General features: G+C 41.0%; 1 protein-coding gene across 1 annotated transcript in view; it reads left to right on the top strand.

Moving 5' to 3' along the window:
- FBN2 (fibrillin 2) overlaps nt 1-21,130 on the top strand; it is a 1,006,102-nt gene that overhangs the window by 927,457 nt on the left and 57,515 nt on the right. Inside the window, exons 52-55 of the mRNA XM_069227289.1 lie at nt 3,035-3,160; nt 4,497-4,616; nt 17,846-17,968; nt 18,257-18,388. Of these exons, the coding sequence (XP_069083390.1) occupies nt 3,035-3,160; nt 4,497-4,616; nt 17,846-17,968; nt 18,257-18,388 (501 nt within the window). The remainder of the gene's footprint in view (nt 1-3,034; nt 3,161-4,496; nt 4,617-17,845; nt 17,969-18,256; nt 18,389-21,130) is intronic.

Below are 21,130 nucleotides of genomic sequence, written 5' to 3'. Positions count from 1 at the left end.
TATGACCTTGCCTTTTGTAATGAATTGGGTGATCCTTCAGTCCCATTTAAATGTACTTTTAATGGAAGAGGTGAACACATTGTCATTGATTACATAATTTCATCCCATAGATCTTCCTTATTGTTGTCCAGTTTTACCACATACAGTATTTCTTTGAGTGATCACTACCCACAGAGTGTTAATTTAAGTTTTAACCTTTTGATAAAAACAGGAAAAGTTGGGTAAACTACACATAGATAATAATATTGAGCTGGCTGAAAATAATGGTCTTGCTCCACGCTGGACACAGATGAATCCCAACAATCTTCTGGAAAGATTAGTAATTAAATGCAGAGAGGCCTTTGAGGCACGCTGGATGAAGCTTGTTCCAACAATATTCTTAAGGCCTTCCTTACTATCACAGAGGGGATTAAGGAATGTCTAACGGTATCCAGACGACAATCCATCCGCAACCACCAAGGCTGGTTTGATTCCACCTGCTCTGGGGCTGCTAAACGTCTTAAAGAAGCTCTCCACAAATCTTCTAGGAGCACACAAGAAGCACAAATGTGCAGACGCGAAAACAAGCTAGCCTTAAAGTGGAGGAAAAAAAGCCTTAGAGGATAAGGCTTGGGAGCCCCTCAATTAAGCCAGCCTAAATAAGGATTGTGCAGCTTTCTGGCACACTATTAATGGTCCATAGCTAGGCGATGTTAGTGTCCCAAGTACACAGATTGCTATCACTGAAACTGATTGGGTGATTCGTTTCACTAAAATGTATCCTAACCCTAATACAGTACTGGTAGGGATGTCATCCCCCGACTTAGATAATGTACCTGCGGGCCCACCTCATAGTTCCTTTGACCTTACATTAACCTTTGATGAGGTTAATAGAGCTGTTATGGCCAGCAGGGTGGTAAAGCACCAGCCCCCAATGGCATACCCGTTGATCTATTGAAGGCAAACATATCTCTCTAGGTTCCCATATTGATCTGGGTGCTGAGGGTGTGCTGCAGTTCGGGATTTTTAAATACCTGGTTAGAATCATTAATTGTTCTATTTACAAGAAAGGTAACCATTCAAATCTAGCCTGCTATCATCCCACCTTACTACTTGACTCTCTGGTGAAAGTGGCAGGTTGTATCCTTTTGAACAGACTAGAAGAATAGGCCGAATACGATGGGATTCTCTCCAACCTCCAATATTGCTTTCACAGTGTTTTAGGAACAATTGAACAGGGATTAAACCTCAACCTTTGTGCAGGAAAGTACACCTTGATTAAAAGGAGACCCATGTTTTTAACCTTTGACGATCTATTAAGCTCTTTTGATTGCATCTTACATGATAAATAGTGGTCTATTATGACAGAGCTTGCCATGGACAGTTTTTAAGGTAGTTGTACTCAGGGAGTAGGGCCAGGGTCTGCGTTGGGTTTAATGAAGAATGCACCTACTCTTTTATTAAAGAGAGGTGAATTAGACAAGGCTGTGTCCTTGCTACCTTGCTTTTTACTATTAAGGGCTTGGACACTGTCTTAACACCCATTCGATTCTGGCCCTTCTCTATGCAGACAATGGCATAATAATGGCCTGTACTCTCCTAGGTCTACACCGGTTACTCACCTGTTTCATTCACTATATGCAAGATCTAGGTCTATTTGTTAACTTAAGTAAAACCTATATAATGAAATGTGGAAAGAGGCCAGCGAAGTGTCGAAACTTAACAATAGGCGGCACAAAGATCAATTTTACTTCCTCATTTTCCTATTTGTGTATCTTGTTTCACAAGCATGGTTCCTGGAAACAAGCAATTAATGCTAGGAATCTATCTTTTATGAAAGCTACTACAGCACTGTCTAATTTTGCAACTGAACTTGGCAGGAAGCCCCTGAACGAAATGCTAACCATCTACAAAGCCAAATGTTTGTGAACAGTGCCTTACGGGGCTGGAGTTTGGGGTTTCAGCAATAGTCAACCACTCCAACTGGTGGAAGATTCCTTTTTTAGGAATCTCCTCTCTGTACCCAAGAGCTGCCCCACATTTATTATCAACTCTGAACTTGGGGTCCTCTTTCTGACACAGCTAGAATCCAGCCAGTTCTTCTTTGGCTTAAGATTTGGACTAATAATGAGGCAGTTTTAAATTGCAAAGTCATGAGGGTTTGTCTCAAATTGACCTTATCTATTGAAATTCCATGGCTGAATTATACTAAAAACCTGTGTACAGACTTGGGACATCTGCAATACTTTGACCTTCCAGACACATTAGCATGTATCAGCAGAAAGGAAATAAAAAATGTTCGGTTTATCTTTGTGTGGTTAAAAATCAAATAATGGTGGTCACTTTCGATATGCAACCGTACTTAAAATATGTGCATAATGCACGTCACAGGTTCATTTTAACCTGGCTGAGATTAGACATTTTACATCGCTTGGCAAGCTTCCCAAGAGTTAATGACTTTTCTTAGACTTTAATCAAATGTCCTTGTGACAAGACTTCAGATCAGAGTACCTTGCATATCGTCTCTTTTTGTCAATTTTACAAGGATCTGAGGAAAAGTTTAATATTACCTATCCTGAGAGAATTAAAATTTAGATAATGTTGCCCGGCTTATTTGTTTCTGCACACTTTGCCCCTGGTAACTATTTGCTGTACTATGTCGAGTTACTTACAGGCAGTAATTCGGCTCAGGAAATCCTTGTTTCCCTAAAATGCTCCTGCTATTTTATGATGATTTTTATTATTGCACTATTTGCGTGAGTAGATCACAATGTAATTTTGGCTGGGTTTTATTTTTCAAATTCTTTAAGTATGTCTGATGTTCACCTGTTAAAGATATTGTATCATGTTCTGTATGCTTTTATGATTTTTTACACAAAAATGTAATAAAGCTTATTTTGATGTTTTTAATGAAACATTGCTTAATTGTAAAATCACACATTGACTAGTAGTCATTGCACTAATGATTTCGTTTATATACATGTTCAAACCAACTAAATAATTTTAGCTTCAAGGCTTGAAGCGCTTCTTCAAACTCACATTTTTTCTCTTTCAGATGTTAATGAATGTCTTGAGAGTCCAGGTATATGTGCAAACGGGCACTGTATAAACACTGATGGTTCATTCCGATGCGAGTGCCCCATGGGATACAACCTTGATTTTACTGGAGTCAACTGTGTGGGTACGTTTTGGTCAATATTTAGAGGACGAAACCGCAACAATAGCTGAATATAGGAATGGGCATATCAGTGGATGATCAGTTGTACGACTGAATGGATGAACTGATGGATGATCAGACGGATGGATGGTGTATGCATGTTAGCAATTAACATGTTTTACAATTTGCAGATACACATTTGAAGCCAGCGATATATGTTGATAAAATTCATATTTGTTTTAATGTGCAGAATTAATGATTTGCAATTGGTATTATTGATAACTCGGTATGTTGAGATGTACTGCTGGCTTGGGTGAATTTGTGACAGGGATGAAGACAATAGTTTGGTGTAGGAGGGAAGAATAAATCAGGATTAAATTGGAAATAAGCAAAGCTGAACTGGAAGAGTATCTTGGTGAATATACATATGGTAAATTGAGATGGCTTAGGCATAATGGACATGTTTGAGTGAATGGTTTACAAGGATAGTTCATTGTTTAGTTTGGTGCCAATGAATTGGTAACTGAAGCTGATGTCCACAGATATACGTTTCAGCTGAACACTGTAAAGAAACTCAGAAATGCAATGGATTTTAGTGAGAGGATAGAGAGGTGGTCTAAATGGTGAAATTTTAATGTAGTTGATGATTAAATGGATGACCAGAACGACTGATGAGTCTGAACTGTCTGTCATGACAGCATAGGTGGAGTTTGGGTTTGAATGGATGGATGGATGGATGGACATGCAGGTAGCCTTTGGATTACAGATAGATACCATAGCTGTAGCACTAATAGATTTTATTGATAATGCACCGATGTGGGTACATTCTTAAATTAGGTTTGAGAATAGGCAGTTAATCAAGTCTAACTAAAGAACATTTAAATGTTAATAATTGACTGCTGACTAAGGCCCATATTTATACTGTTTTAGCATCGCATTTGCGTAATTTTTTGACGCAAATGGGGCGCAGACATAAAAAATACAAGTTTGCGCCTGTTTTTGCGGTGCTAAAAAAGTATAAATATGGGCCTAAGCTCTCTCTCCCTCTATATACATATATATATATATATATATATACATATATCTATATCTGGGGCAGGTAGTCGGGATAAGCCAGTGAGATAAAGGCTTTAAGACTGGCCTTAAGAAAAGTGCATGAATGTAAATCATGCTAGGTTGGGGACACAATAGTATAAAGTGACCACTTGTTTGCTTGGTTTTATAGAGGCATATTACGATAGAATTTGAGGTTGGTAGGTTTTTGGGTTTTACATATAAGCGGACAACTGCACCAGTGTGTAACAATAATCTCATGTTTTAAAAAAGTCTCGGTCATCTTCTTTATGCTGATTGTTTATAGATACTGATGAGTGTTCCATTGGTGAGCCATGTGGAAATGGCACATGCACAAATGTCATTGGTGCATTCGAATGTAACTGCTATGAAGGCTTTGAACCAGGTCCTATGATGAACTGTGAAGGTATGTTATAATTTGGCTTCTATTTTTGTTTCCTTCCCCACTTGCGTTTCCCAAGTTTCACGTTACGTTATGATAATTCAGACACACCATTATTTTTGCCTATTCTATGTGAATTTTCATGACGCAAAAATACCCAGACTGGACATAGAATGGTAAAACCATGCATTTAGCAGTGACGTACTTTCTTCATGTATCTAGTTTTTAATGAATCAGCAATAGTCGAATAGCATATCTCTTTTTTATCTACGCATTCTAAATGTTATCCTCCTTTTTTTGTTGAATTCTAGTGAGAAGAGACATATTTCTGCTAGATTCTATATGCCCCACTATTCTGTTCCACCACCTTGCAACCCCTGCATTGAAAGGTGTTCCCTAAAGGAGATGGCTGCTGGGACGGTTCTAATTGGCTTTTATTACTAGCACAGCAGCAAATCGGTATTTTCTAGCCACATATGTGCTTGGCCAAATGGCAGATAATTAGCTGTTGAAATAGCCTATTTCCTAGACAAATTCGATTGTCCTCCCCTCCTTTATACCAGGCTTAAGTAGTCCCTTAGTTCCAAGCATAGTTATGGTCTTTTTTGGCAGCACGTTAAAGTACCTGATGCAGTCACCACCCGTCTCCATCTTAGGCATTTTATTGGTCCTTGGATCTTCTCTTTTTTTTCACCGGAGAGCAGATCTTTTCATGAACAGTGCTTTTCCCGAACATATAATACATTTATATGTTAATTTTATCACGTTTTAATATTAGTAATTGCAATTTTGCATTAAACCTGAGTGATTAATTGATTCATTAACTCCACCCTCACAAAAGACTAGAGGCAATCCTGGTGTAAGTCATGGATTACCTGCATGCAGCATCTGAAATCAACAGTCCCCTTTTCTGTTGGGTTTGTGGGTAACATTTGTCTCTGTTGATTGTGAGTTACCGCTAAGTAGACTTGCCAAAATAAACTTGCACGATCACACCCTAAATTGGTGTAGCTTCTTTTTTCTAGTGATGCTGTCAAAGGGTCTCTCTGTCCTCTTTCGTCTTCAGTTATAAAGTCTTACAAGGCTCTGTATATTGCAGCACCTATTTAAAAAATGGACCATCCACCTTTCCACATCCATGCACATTGCCTCCAGTATAGTGACAATGAGCAGAATCTTCTCCATCCAGGGAATAATGGATTATCTGAAATAAGATGGACTCTCCACTTTCATAGGTGCAGTCCTTGACAATTATAATGACATCTATTTTGTATTTTTTAACACTTAGGGGGTTATTACAACTTTGGAGGAGGTGTTAATCCGTCCCAAAAGTGACGGTAAAGTGACGGATATACCACCAGCCGTATTACGAATTCCATAGGATATAATGGACTCGTAATACGGCTGGTGGTATATCCGTCACTTTACCGTCACTTTTGGGACGGATTAACACCTCCTCCAAAGTTGTAATAACCCCCTTAGTCTTCAGGTAGTTTGGCCAGCAGATTGCCTTGATTTAGACGAACTAATCCCCTACTCAGGACCCGACATTATTTAGGCCCTGTGTCTAACACATCAAAACTCACTGTATGATTTTAACATTACACTCCTTTGTAGCCAGTTTTCTGGTTTGCCCACATACTAGTAAAAACCAAATGGGAGCTGCTGCTTTTCAGCCTTAGCCCCATACTTTGGAGTTCTCTAGGTAACATACACGTTCTTCCCGCCAATAGAAATCCCATAGGTAACTTGTGTGTTCATTGAAAATCAAAACAAATACATTGAATTAATATTTTTACTGCATCTGAGTTGGCGTTTCCTATTAATAATGTTTAAATAGATCACGGTATTTCGGACCTTGCACGGTGGTGACTTCTTTAGTTTTTGTAACCACTTCCCTACCTGTAAGTGTTTTATCGTTTCCCATCTCCACATTTGTAGGAAAACACAGCTTCTTCCCCTCATAATGTTCTGCCACCAGCCATATATATATATGTATATATATATGTATATATATATATATACAATGGCTTATGTAAGTATTACTAAAGCCAGCTACCATCCGTAGCAGATTATAACCCCTTCGCTGCCAGGCCTTTTCCCCCTTGTGTGCCGAGCCTTTCTTTGGCTATTTGGGGCAGTTCGCGCTTAAGCCCTCATAACTTTTTGTTCACATAAGCTACCAACGCCAAATCTGCGTTCTTCTTTTCCAACATCCTATGGATTCTAGAGGTACCAAGACTTTGTGGGTTCCCCTGAAGGAGACCAAGAAATTAGCCAAAATACAGTGAAACTTTTGTTTTTTTCAAAAAAAATTGAAAAAAGGGCTGCAGAATGCAGCTCGTGTTTTTTCCCCTGAAAATTGTATCAACAAATGGTTTGCGGTGGCAAGATCACCATCTTCCCAGCTTTCAGGAACAGACAGACTTGAATTGGAAAACCCAATTTTTCAATACAATCTTGACATTTTACTGGGACATACCCCATTTTTACTATTTTTTGTGCTTCCATCCTCCTTCCAGTTAGTGACCAAAATGGGTGAGAAACCAATGCTGGATCCCAGAAATCTAAACATTTCTGAAAAGTAGATAAAAGTCTGAATTCATCAAGGGGTTATTTGTGTACATCCTACAAGTGTTTCCTACAGAAAATAACAGCTGAAACTAAAACAATATTGAAATTGAGGTGAAAAAACAGCAATTTCTCTCCACGTTTTACAGGTAACTTTTTCCTGCGATGTCAGATTTTTTAAAGCAATATACTGTTATGTCAGCTGGACTCTTCTGGTTGTGGGGATATATAGGGCTTGTAGGTTCATCAAGAACTCTAGGTACCCAGAGCCAATAAATGAGATGCACCTTGCAATGGGTTTTTATTCTATACCGGATATACAGCAATTCATTTGCTGAAATATAAAAAGTGAAAAATAGGTATTAAGAAAACCTTTGTATTTCCAAAATGGCCACAAGATAAGGTGTTGAGAAGCAGTGGTTATTTGCACATCTCTGAATTCCGGGGTGCCCATACTAGCATGTGAATTACAGGGCATTTCTCAAATGGATGTCTTTTTTACACACTGACTTACATTTGGAAGGAAAAAATGGAGAGAAAGGCAAGGGGCAATAACACTTGTTTTGCTATTCTGTGTTCCCCTAAGTCTCCCGATAAAAATGGTATCTCACTTGTGTGGGTTGGCCTAGGGCCCATGAAAGGAAATGGCTCAAAACACAACGTGGACACATCCAATTTTTTTGACAGAAATCAGAGGTGTTTTTTGCAAAGTGCCTACCTGTGGATTTTGGCCTCTAGCTCAGCCGGCACCTGGGGAAAACTAGCAAACCAATGCATTTTTGAAAACTAGACACATAGGGGAATCCAAGATGGGGTGACCTGTGGGGCTCTGACCAGGTTCTGTTTCCCAGAATCCTTTGCAAACCTCATAATTTGGCTAAAAAACACATTTTCCTCACATTTTGGTGACAGAAAGTTCTGGAATCTGAAAGGAGCCACAAATTTCCTTCCATCCAGCGTTCCCCCAAGTCTCCCGATAAAAATGATACCTCACTTGTGTGGGTAGGCCTAGTGCCCGCGACAGGATATGCCCCAAAACAAAACGTGGACACATCCAATTTTTTGACAGAAAACAGAGGTGTTTTTTGCCAAGTGCCTACCTGTAGATTTTGGCCTCTAGCTCAGCCGGCACCTAGGGAAACCTACCAAACCTGTGCATTTTTTAAAACTAGAGACCTAGGGGAATCCAAGATGGGGTGACTTGTGGGGCTCTGACCAGGTTCTGTTATCCAGAATCCTTTTCAAACCTCAAAATGTGGCTAAAAAAACAAGTTTGCCTCACATTTTGGTGACAGAAAGTTCTGGAATCTGAGAGGAGCCACAAATTTCCTTCCACCCAGCGTTCCCCCAAGTATCCTGATAAAAATGACACCTCACTTGTGTGGGTAGGCCTACCGCCCGTGACAGGAAATGCCCCAAAACACAACGTGGACACATCCCATTCTTTGACAGAAAACAGAGGTGTTTTTTGCAAAGTGCCTACCTGTAGATTCTGGCCTCTAGCTCAGCCAGCACCTAGGGAAACCTACCAAACCTGTGCATTTTTTAAAACTAGAGACCTAGGGGAATCCAAGATGGGGTGACTTGTGGGGCTCTGACCAGGTTCTGTTACCCAGAATCCTTTGCAAACCTCAAAATGTGGCTAAAAAAACAAGTTTGCCTCACATTTTGGTGACAGAAAGTTCTGGAATCTGAGAGGAGCCACAAATTTCCTTCCACCCAGCGTTCCCCCAAGTCTCCTGATAAAAATGATACCTCACTTGTGTGGGTAGGCCTAGCGCCCGCGACAGGAAATGCCCCAAAACACAACGTGGACACATGCCATTCTTTGACAGGAAACAGAGGTGTTTTTTGCAAAGTGCCTACCTGTAGATTCTGGCCTTTAGCTCGGCCAGCACCTAGGGAAACCTACCAAACCTGTGCATTTGTGAAAACTAGAGACCTAGGGGAATCCAAGATGGGGTGACTTGTGGTGCTCTGACCAGGTTCTGTTACCCAAAATCCTTTGCAAACCTCAAAATGTGGCTAAAAAAACAAATTTTCCTCACATTTCGGTGACAGAAAGTTCTGGAATATGAGAGGAGCCACAAATTTCCTTCCACCCAGTGTTCCCCCAAGTCTCCCGATAAAAATGGTACCTCACTTGTGTGGGTAGGCCTAGCGCCCATGAAATGAAATGGCCCAAAACACAACGTGGACACATCACATTTTTTCACAGAAAACAGAGGTGTATTTTGCAAAGTGCCTACCTGTAGATTTTGGCCTCTAGCTCACCGGCCCCGGGGGGGCAGAAATGGCCTAAAATAAATTTGCCCTCCCCCCCGGGGAGCGACCCTTGCCTATGGGGTCACTCCCCCTGCGTGACATTGGGGCAAAAAAAAAAGATCCCCGGTGCCTAGTTGTTTCTGCCCCCCTTGGGGGCAGATTGATCTAACATCGGCCGATTTGCCTCCAAGGGGGGCAGAAATGGTCTAAATACAATTTGGCCCCCAGGGGAGCAACCCTTGCCTAATGGGTCGCTCCCAAATCTCTAAAAAAACAAAAAACAAAAAAAATTTGGCCTGCCGCCTAGAGGTTTCTGCCCCCCCCCCCCCCCGGGGCAGATCGGCCTAATAACAATAGGCCGATCTGTCCCCAGGGGTGGCAGAAATGGCCTCAAATAAATTTGCCCTCCACCCCTCCCCAACCCCCCGGGGAGCGACCCTTGCCTACGGGATCGCTCCCCTTGCGTGACATTGGCGCAAAAAATAAATCTCCGGTACCTAGTGGTTTCTGCCCCCCTTGGGGGCAGATTGACCTAAAATCGTCCGGGGCAGAAATGGCCTAAATACAATTTGCCCCTCCAGGGGAGCGACCCTTGCCTAAGGGGTCGCTCCCCATCTGTAAAAAACAAAAAATCCCCGGTGCCTAGTGGTTTCTGCCCACCTTGGGGGTAGATCGGCCTACTTAAAAAAGGCTGATCTGCCCCCCAGGGGGGCAGAAATGGCCTAAAATGAATTTGCCCCCCAGGGAAACAACCCTTGCCTAAGGGGTCGCTCCCCTTGTGTGAAATTCGCTGAAAAAAAACCTCCCTGGTATCTAGTGGTTTCTGTCCCCCCTTGGGGGCAGATTGGCCCCATAAAAATAGGCCAATCTGCCCCCAAGGGGGGCAGAAATGGCCTAAATATAATTTGCCCCCTAGGGGAGCGACGCTTGCCTAAGGGGTCGCTCCCCACCTCAAAAATACAAATGAAAACAAAAAAAACAAAAACCATGCTCCCTGGTGCCCAGAGGTTTCTGCCCCTCCCCCCCCGGGGGCAGAAAAGGCCTTTAAACCCACCCTCCCGGGAGCGACCCTTGCCCTATAGGTTGCTCCCCTTGCATGAAAATCGCGGAAAAAATAAAAAACTCCCTGGTGTCTAGTGGTTTCTGTCCCCTTTGGGGGCAGATTGGCCTCATAAAAATAGGCGAATGGGGCAGAAATGGCCTAAATATAATTTGCCCCCTAGGGGAGTGACCCTTGCCTAAGTGGTCGCTCCCCACCTCAAAAATACAAAAGAAAACAAAAAACAAATGCTCCCTGGTGCCTAGAGGTTTCTGCCCCCCGCCCCTAATTATAGGCCTTTACAAAAAAATGCCCCCCCTGGGAGCGACCCTTGCCCAAGGGGTCGCTCCCTTATGCCAATTTCAACAACAACAACAAAATCCCTGGTGTCTAGTGGGCGTTTTAGCAGCCGGATTGCTTGCAATCCGGCTGCTAAAACGCCAAGAGAGACTTCAAAGGGAAGGAAATGCATTTCCTTCCCTTTGAAGCCTCTCCGGGCCTCCTCCACGTGATCGGAAGAGAAATGCAAAGCATTTCTCTTCCGATCGTGCTGGAAGCTGAGTTTCCAGCGCCATGGGAGGAGGCCTTGTGACAATAAGCGCGCGATTGCGCGCTAAGGTCACAGCGGGGGTGGGGGGTCGGGGTGGAAGGGGAAGGGCTTCCCTTTCCATCCCTGCCTTGGGGTGGGATGGGGGGAACCCAACAGAGGGAGCGCTAGTGCTCCCTCTGGGCGCTGTGCCCAGGATGCAATGGTGACGTCCTGGGCACACGAGCACTGTGCCTCAGGACGTAACCATTACGTCCTGGGCACAGAAGGGGTTAAAGCAGATTCCTTAGTGCGCCCTGACATGGGCATTTTTGCTGTGCTCTACCAGATCCATCTAAAGGTACTTGCATGTGTACCCATATTTTAACATTTAACTAGGAATACATTAGTTACTTTTGTTTTTTAGAAATAGCCTCAGAAATCTATGTTTAGTAAGCCTCCCTTAGGCAGTAAAGTGATTTTTTTATATGGTTTTCGGCATGCCTTACACTTGTACCAGATGTGAAATACAGTGATATGGATGTTTTTGCATAAGTGAAGTTAAAGTGTGTATTCTACAGGTTTCTTTAAGCCATGCTTACCTCTATGTAGTCTCTTTGTCCAATTAGCTCCATTTTAGTCAGTTTTTGCAGCTACTTGTGATAGTGCAGGAAATAGTGTCTATATTGACTGTGTAGGGAAAAATATAATTTACAGGCAAAGAAACTTCCTGCGGATCATTTTCACCAAAGGAAGTTTGAACTAACTATTAGTTACTCTGTATCCCTGGTGAGTCATCATTTTTTATGAGGCTCCTTCTTCCACCTCCATGTCCTTTGACTCAACAAAAAGTAATCTTTCATTGGGTATTCCTTTTGGTACATACATTTCTTCAGAAATGATTCTGTGTTCTTTGAAAGGCTGCTTTTATTTTCTGCTACCAGAATACATTACATCAGGATTTTAGATGCAAAACCTTTCTGCATGGACCATTAGATTTACCTCAGATCGATTTTCTATGGATGTCTTTGAGGCAAAACCACTGTCTGTAGTGAGCCTCTAATTCAGTTTTGTGAAGCCAGAGAAGTGAGTGAGTGGGAGAATGAGTACAACTGGGTGTAATCTGAAGCAGGGTCCCTCATTAAATCTGTTGGAATGGGATATTTTTCAGATACTTCTGGAATTTTAAAAGGTTTTTTTTATCTCATTTTACTGATGGTTGACTTAACAGAAGGTAACAATGAATCCAAAGAACAAGTTTGATGTGAGCCTATCAGCTTCATCTGAGTTTTAGGCCTGGGAGAGATGGAAGGGGCATATGGCAGGTTTTTTCTTTACCAGAATATCAAGGAAAAAATATTTAGGGTCCAAAACATCAAGGCCTAAATATCAAGAACAAAATATTGAGACTGTAAGTAGGTATGGGAAAGTATAAGTTTACTATAGTCTTCTTCACATGTGTGTACATTAGCAATGCATATATCTTCAAGGTACGAAGATGTGGAATTAAGTTATATCAATGCATACTTACATAACTTACCTCTAAGATATTTCGTTTCTTGATATTTAGGCCTTCCAATATTTTTCCTTCTTATTTTGACATACAATCCGTGTTGATTAATCATATTGTACAAAAAATCGGAACTGATACTGCCAGCCTTGGTTTCATGAGTAATGCAAACATTTTCAATGGTAATTAAGATGTCACCTATTATGTAAATTGTGTTTTTGCAGTTCAGGGATTTAGAACAATGCTGAGTTTTACTCAGGGTATTCCCTTTTTTGTACATTTTCTGTTAATTCTGCTTGTGGCTTCTTATGCAAATGCTAGGTGTATGCTCTGTAAGGCTTGCAAGCACCAAATAGACGCTACCATTGGTGCATTCCTGACAGCTTAGTGTGGGGCCATTGAGTCAGAAGAAGCATCAAAAGACTTTGAGAATAGGAGCAAATATCTTCATGGTCTTATGTCAGCCAGAAAAAGTGACCATCTGCAACAATTTCCAAAGGACAACCAGTAGCACATTTCGAGTCTTCTGAGCACCATAAGAAAAATACAAGTACAACTCTGCCATATTTCATAAGCTCCTTTTTTTCTGTACACTATGTAAGATCAATACGTTAGGATTTATAGTTTGGGAAACATGACTCCAACAACTTACCAGTACATCTGTCTCGGGTACAGAGAGATCATCTACATTTCCGGCTTGAATCCTGCACCAATCAGGGATGTTTCCTCATGTATTACTGCATCATCTGTGTAACTACCAACCAAAGTATTTAGGGCAAATGTTTCCCATTAGTCCTAGGAATACTTTAGTAGTTACCCAGGAATGTCTGTGCTTATTTCTGGAGCTGGTCTACAGGGTTTTCCCACCCTATCTGCAGAGTCAATCAAGTTACATCAAGAGGTTGCCTGATGAAGTAACCAACATCCGCACATAAAGAGAAGAGCATTTCATTAGGCATACAGCCACTCTGATCAAGTGCATGTGATGATTATAACAGCCCAAATATTATACCAATCTGAATTCATTAGAAGTTTAATCAAGACCCTCAAATAGTTACTGCTTGCTTGGAGTGTTGATCAGCAAACAGAGATGGGCTCTGGCTTGGTGCTAGGACAATTCTGGTCCAGGACTTTGCCACTTTGAGCAGCAAGCTCACCTTATTGCTGCATGAGTATCTTTTTGAATACCCAGGCTTGGAGTCATTAATTGGTCATAAGCAGTGATCTTGTTGCAGGGTCACATGGAGCTTGAGGAAAAACCTTTTAATAAATATACTAAAATCTGTCATGTAAAACATATTGCTAAATTGGGTACTAAATGTGTATGGTGTAATTACCTATAGTGCTACTTTGGCATTGTGAGTTAGCTCCTAGTTTAGCATTGTGGGCAAAAAGTGGGAAATAACTGGCACTACCGGTATGTGTGCCTATTTTGGTTTTGGATGTGTTTTGCTTTGTTTTGACACCAGCAAACAGCTGGTGGTAAAATAAAATGCAGAACCCCAGCAAGGTCTGATGTTGGGTTGAATTTGGCACAAGTGAAAAAAACATGCACAATTACTGTACACTCATTTAACCACTACCACAAGTGTCTCAATAAGGACCTAGATGAGGACCTATTTCCAAGAAATACTTAACAATTCCCAATGTAAACCTTAGATCAAGACAAACTTTTCAAAAGAAACAATGAATACATCCAATCAAGGGGGAACCAATCACAGTTGTTCAGTCACAAACCTATGCCACCTGATCTGCAACTATTTTTTTTTTAAAAGACAAGAACCCTCTCCCGCCCCTAAGGTGGCATGCTTCATCATAAGGTTCTCCTTATTCCCCCTACCCAATGGCTCAGGGAGGAGCTCCTACTGATTATTCACAAACCCTATGTGAGCTATCATGTTTGGGTTAGCATAGCAGAGTGTGGTGTGAACAGTGTAAAGATTAAAAATACCTCTTGGTGGAGTAAAACCTATTTTATTAAGTCTTCCCAAGGAGTGTATTCAAAAACATTATGGTGCTATTACTTCAACCAAGTCATGAAACTCAGGTCAACATGTTACTGCCATTCTCATACCCTACTAAAAGGTGTGTGTCATCCATGAAATATGGATATCACTCTGAAGAAAAGTCTGTGTAGATACAAACAATAATATTATATAAAAGATCATACAATCAATGAATGATTTCAAAAGTAAATATGTTCACCACTTTTGTAACCCACAAAAGTCGGGTTTTCAAGCCTCTAGGAAAGCCCCACAGTCAATGTGCTTACAGTGCTGACATTGTATGCTGTACTTCTGAAAATATCTGCCAGCGTCAAGGAATGAAAGACAAAATTATTCCTAAACCCAGTCACCCAGGAGAACACACGAAGAACATCTCACTGAGCAGAGAAGGGAACGTCAAGCCAAGGATTTTTTGCCCTTCTAAAAGAACTGGGCAAGGTTATCTGCCTATCTAAGAACATTGTATTCCTCTTCATCATTCGACATTTCAACATGCTCAGGCTCATAATGGGAAGCAGTAGCCTAATATATTCACGTTCTTCAGAACCCTTTTACAGTACTCTTGTTTAAAAGAACTTTGCTTCAGAGAAATGGCAAAGTCCCAAGACACAGTTCACCAGCAATGCCAAATTCTGGCATGTACTCTGTAGCTCCTTTTCCAAACCGAGCTCAATCCCTGTTCCATTTCCCAAGTTAAGAGTTCCTCGTGAATGCAAATGTATTGTAGCATCTTGTGTCCGTCCCTTAAAAAACTGTCTTCTCAGTGTGCACTTTATGGTAATAGATACAGTGAACCACACATATTAAGAAAGTGGGAGTTCCAAATATACACACACTTTTATCTTAGCACTAATTCAGACAACATAGGAGGGGTTTGCACTTTTACACTTTTGTACCATTTATTGACGTTGTGTCTCAAACAAACTTGAAGAAAAAAACATATGTCATCCTGAGTGGTTACTTACTGTTCTATGACTACTGCAAGTTTCAATGATGTGCCCTGTATCTAATGTTGTTATCTGGACTTGATTTGATAAAAATATATGTTTTATTCTTATGTCCCTACACTTTTTACTTTCTTTGTAACAGCAGACTAAAATATTCTGTTATCAACACACCACCAGCCTAAGTATACTACTAGCCCCAAAATTACTGTTCAAGCATCAGACACTTCATATGTGTATTTCCTTGTGCAGATTGTTATTCAGCACCTATTGTTCAACATGGTTTTACCATTTAACAGTGTTGCTTAAATAAGGTTCCTGATGTCCACCCGTATTTTATGATAAGAGGGTTATTTCTCCCCTTACACCACATCATTGTTGGAGGTGATGGTTACCTGAATCTGGGATAGGTTTTTTCAGGCAGCTGAGAATTTCCCCATGACTAGCAAGGGGAAGCTTTGGGGTGCCTTTACGGTAGCTTTACTGTAGCTTTAAGGGAGAAACAGCCACAGTTTCTTCCAGTCTTCAGGGTCAGTTCCTATTCACTGCTTCTCTCTCAAGCCATTCTGTTTCTGTGACCACTCAGCTTTCAACTGACACCACCGCATGGAACTGCTCTTCATGCTTAATTCCTATTCCTTTCCTCTTTCTCAGCTCATTCCATTACTCAGAACTCCAAACTCTCAACTTACACCACCCAAAGGAGCTTTTCTGTTAGGCTTTAAACATCCCACTTTAATGGATGGCATCACCAATGACCCTGTTCATGGAATTCCTCGAATATTCTTTCCTGAGCTCATACACTTACAGCAATCATCATGACAGCATTGCAGCAAAATGTTTACAATGAGGCACACAATGCATGAGTAAATGCTTAGAAAATATTCAGATTAAGGAAAACAAGTGACATACTGACTATTCCTTCTGCCAAATATCTATTTTGCATAAACATTCTATTGCTAGTGCCTCCTTTGTGTTATAGAACTCACAGGACAGCAGTAAGTTTTGAAGATTCTGCCTGCATCATAAGCTAGTACAGTTATTTTCCCATCTCCGTAATTTGGCATTGGTTTTTAGAGTCTGTTGATTATCTGGCCAATAATGCACAGCATAATAGAGTTCCTGCAGTAGTCGAAGTTGGAGATAATGACACTGCTCTTCTCAGTGGTATACACTTCAAAGCAAAGGTTAGTTACAGTCCCTTTTGATCTGAGCAGTGCATTTAGGAGGGTAAATAATGTAATAATAATTTACTATTTTGGAATCCATTTTATTTTGCTGGATACCACTACAAATCCAAATAGGTTCTAGAATTGCTGAGAGGAATTGTCATTGTGAGTTTTGCAGGCAACAATAAAAGATCCTTGGATCTGGCTTCATCAGTCAACCAAGGGGTCAATTATACCTTCTTCTGCCGTGACCAATAGAAATACAGTTTATCATCAGTGCATAACATGCATGATGAAGAGCGGAAGTAGCCCAGACAACTGTGACTAGACTCTTGAAGAGGACCTTGTGGCTCATGGTTAATTAGAAAGAAAGATTGTTTATGGTTTGTTTGTTCTATCTTTAGCATTTTCTTCCTGATCAATCCACTGCATGATTTGGTCTAACCTCCAACTTCAATAGGAGGCAGGGCAGAGTTATTTTCCAGGGATTCATAGAGTTGTATAAAGATTGCTTACTGAATTACTTTGAAAACAAGTCATATATTAGGGATAAGCCTGAAATTGCTGAGCTCCGAAGCATCAAATGATGTTTCTTCACAGTCAAAGAGTATAATTTTACTTGAAGGAAGACTGGGAGTAATTCTTCTGTCAAGGGTTTATTAGTCTACTCCTAAAATAGGAGGAGCATTTCAGTATGTGTGTTTGTTTGTCATAGTTCTGGATATTTTCTTTTTCCAGTACCTTTTCCCCACTGCACTTGATTTTATAAACCTCTAATATAGTGTTTATGTGTTTTTTTGTGTTTGGTGTGGTCGTGTTTTGTTCATGGGTTGGTCAGTGTGGTTGCATTTTGTTCACATGTCTACACCTCAGTGATTATTTTGTTTCCCAAATTTGAGAGGCAGAGTGCTCTAAGATGCAGAGTATCACTGAGCCTTTGATTTGTGCAAAGGAGCTAATTGAGAGAACAAGGGCTATTTGAGTTAACATGTTTGTTCATGTATCTAGTACGATTTCCCATCAGTGTACTGGAAACATGTAGATCCAATAAACAAATGTGCACATTCAACTTGTAAATTATGTTTATATGGAAGATGTTTATCATAGTTACAAGATTAGCACCATAAAATATTATGTAAGGACAGGGGCATGTCATGAATGTGTTTGGGTTAGACAACGAATTTTTTTACTGGTAACATTGATGATGTCTTTCCTCTCAACAGATATCAATGAGTGTGCTCAGAACCCCTTGCTTTGTGCATTTCGGTGTATTAACACTTATGGTGCTTATGAATGCACATGTCCTGCTGGATATGTACTGAGAGAGGACGGAAAAATGTGCAAAGGTAAACTTGTCATCTTTAGAGTAAAGCATGTTTTAACTGTGTTCCTTTGCCATTGTATTTTATCCTTTGTTTAAGATGTGCTTGCCTAGTGAACCCATGCAATACATTTATTCCTAAGAGATGTAAACCTGAAAAACTGAACTAAACACAAGAAGTGGCAAGGAATGTGTAACTGAAGTAAAAATGTCATAATGTTCACAATGTGGCATGACTAACAAAAAACTCATATTTAATCAAACCTAAACTACATGGTATAAGTGTGGAAACTATCCTTATTATGTTTTGTAGACCTTGACGAATGCTCAGAGGGGCTTCATGACTGTGATTCAAGGGGGATGCTCTGCAAGAATCTCATAGGTACATTCATGTGCATATGCCCACCTGGAATGACTCGCAGGCCTGATGGAGAAGGATGCATGGGTAAGCTTTAACTACAAATACATACTTTTAGATAATTAAGTCATTACAATATAGGTTGCTTTTTCAAAATCTGTACATACAAACACAGTGAACATTGGTATTCATTATTAAATAGCAATATGTACTTTAGAATAGCATGAGTCCATAAATGAGCCTGATGCAAACATCAAATCAGTTGCTCACAAAAAGCACATTATAAATAGAAAATGGAAATCCTAATTCACAGAATCAGGACACGTGGCGTTTTACACTACTAAGATGCACTTACAAATGCAGAAGAGTTCTGTCATTATGGAGAAATTCACACATTCTTACATTCAAAGTTTTGTGAGGTATTCTGAGCATTCTGAGCATCCTTGAGAGGGGCAGCCTGCAAGACCTTAGTCCCACAGTTAGTTTCCACCCTAGAAGTACAAATAGATTTGTTGCTATCTAGGATAACAATTATTGAGCCTTTAAAATGTGTTTCTCCTGTGGTGAAAAAAGATTACTCCAGTATTGGAACTTTCATAGATTCACATGCTTGAATCATTCCCCGCCGTTGAGATGGGAGTCCCCCGGTACCTTATAATAGCAATGCAATGATAACTATAGTGCATGAAGGCCAAAGGCCTCCTACTTTAATAGTCTTTCCTTGTCAATTTAAAAAAGAGATCAAACCTAGGTTTCAGCCAGTCAGGCTGCCCTGCCTTCTAGAACACTCCTGTGAGAAGCTCCAGTCCCTCTGATTTTCTACCACACGTCATGCTAGGGAGTCTCCACTGAGCTCTGCTCAGTCACACCTTTCAAGATTCATTTCTGGTATCTTTTTTCCTCAGAATATTACTTCTACCAGTTAAAAACTCTCACATCTTTTTTCTGATTTAGAGAATATCAGATTTTTTGCTTCAATCACCATATCTGGCAAAGAGAAAAATTGTCTCTTCAGAGCCTGCAAGACCTGTAGAGGCTTCAATTTAAAGATCCTCACAACGACTGCATATATTGCCTCCATCCAGACCATTCAGTGAAGGATTGTAAGATATGCAGAACATTCTCAAACAAAACTCCTAACGACATGGAGGGCAGGCTGCTCATTTGGCTCCAGAAATTAATAACAAGGAAAACTCCTATTTCTGGTTCTGACAGTGAGGAGTTGTCTGCATTCTCTAGAAAGACTCAAAACAGAGGCAGATCACCTCACGCTTGCTGTACAGAGGAACAGCCCAAGAAAACTTTAAAAGAGACTACTCAAGGGTCTTATAAGGCTCACAGTCCTTCTAGTTCTCCTCGCAGGAAGTCTACATCCTCCCAAAAAAGTGGTCTCCCTCATCAGAATGTCATAAAATGGTTTCTTCTGAACCTCCTCCACCACCTCCTACGATTCGGCATTCCTTCAAGAAGCCTTCTGGAAAAATGCTGACAACAACATTGTCGACTACGCCCTCATTGAGAAAATTGTCTACAGCGACGTCGACAACCTCTTGTGTTGCTTCACCCTTCAGAATGACAGAACTATGCACTTCAGGATAGTTTAGAGCACAATGTGAAACAATCACTCTTACACACCTTAGTAAGTAGAATAATCAAGTTTATTTATGGGGCAAGTTCTCATATAGCAAAACTGACCACACTAATATATCATGAAAAATAACATGAGAAAAACTGTGAGAATATAAACACTCTGTGATATCACGAAAATAACTGCAAGAATAAGTGCATATTACACACGCACACACAATATGCTTCAATGCTTATAAATTGAAAGGCTTCACCGAAAAGAGATTCTGCATCCCTCCGCCGCACACAAAGCTGGGGAACCCAAATCGACTGGCACAGGGAGTCTCCTTCGGGACAATCAGTCCTCCTGGCGTTGCGTCCAACCCAGAAGAGAGTTCCTCAGCCAGTCCATCAAGGCTCCTGACCTTTATAGTATTTACTAACACCCAGGAGTCTTTTCTAGAAAAAGACCCCCTCTTTTACAAATTGTGCAATCAGCGGTACCTTGTTCACCCTTCGAGACGTCTCCTCGGAATGGGCCAGGTTCCCAGAAGAGGGCTCCAAGGTGAAGCTTGCATTCCTCCTTGAGTACAGGCACATCCCCCTATTGTCCTAACTGATAGCTCGTGGAATGTAAATAGCTCCCTTCGTATCAGGCAGATGGAGCGAAGTTGAGCAGAAAAATACCCCACCCTGCAGCTTGCAGAAGCTTGTGGAAAAACACGAACAGTGCTTTACGCACAGAACCAGGTTCGACAAAATGGAGTTGTGAGCCAATGCAAAATGGAAGATGAGGCCAATGGTCCATATAGTATATTTCATTGCCCTTACCCTGCACCACTGTTCACCTTGCACGTAGTGCATGTAGCAATACACCTCTACAACTGCAACAATTTATACGGCATGCAGTTCCTCAATGACCCCTTCCGTCATGTCATTGATGTTGAAGATAACCATATCTTCGTCTCCATCGACGAAGGCGATGTTGACACCATCGTCGACGACTGCAGCTTTACCATCGATAACCACCTCGTCGACTGTGGTCGGTCCACTGTTACAGTTAACACCATTGACAACATCATCATCGACGATACCATTGACGGCCCCGTTGACGACGTAGTCTAGTAAAAAACAGCGACAATCAAAATTTTTGTCACCATCACACACTTCTCCAAGTAAGGTGTCACAATTAATTTCAATGCATCTATTGGAAGAGGATGATTCGGAGGAGGAAGGGCCATTTGATGTTGCCCACAGCCCTTC

This window comes from Pleurodeles waltl, chromosome 1_1 (genome assembly GCF_031143425.1).
Source record: "Pleurodeles waltl isolate 20211129_DDA chromosome 1_1, aPleWal1.hap1.20221129, whole genome shotgun sequence".
In the NCBI taxonomy this organism is placed as follows: domain Eukaryota; kingdom Metazoa; phylum Chordata; class Amphibia; order Caudata; family Salamandridae; genus Pleurodeles; species Pleurodeles waltl.
This window is presented reverse-complemented; position numbering and strand designations above follow the sequence as displayed.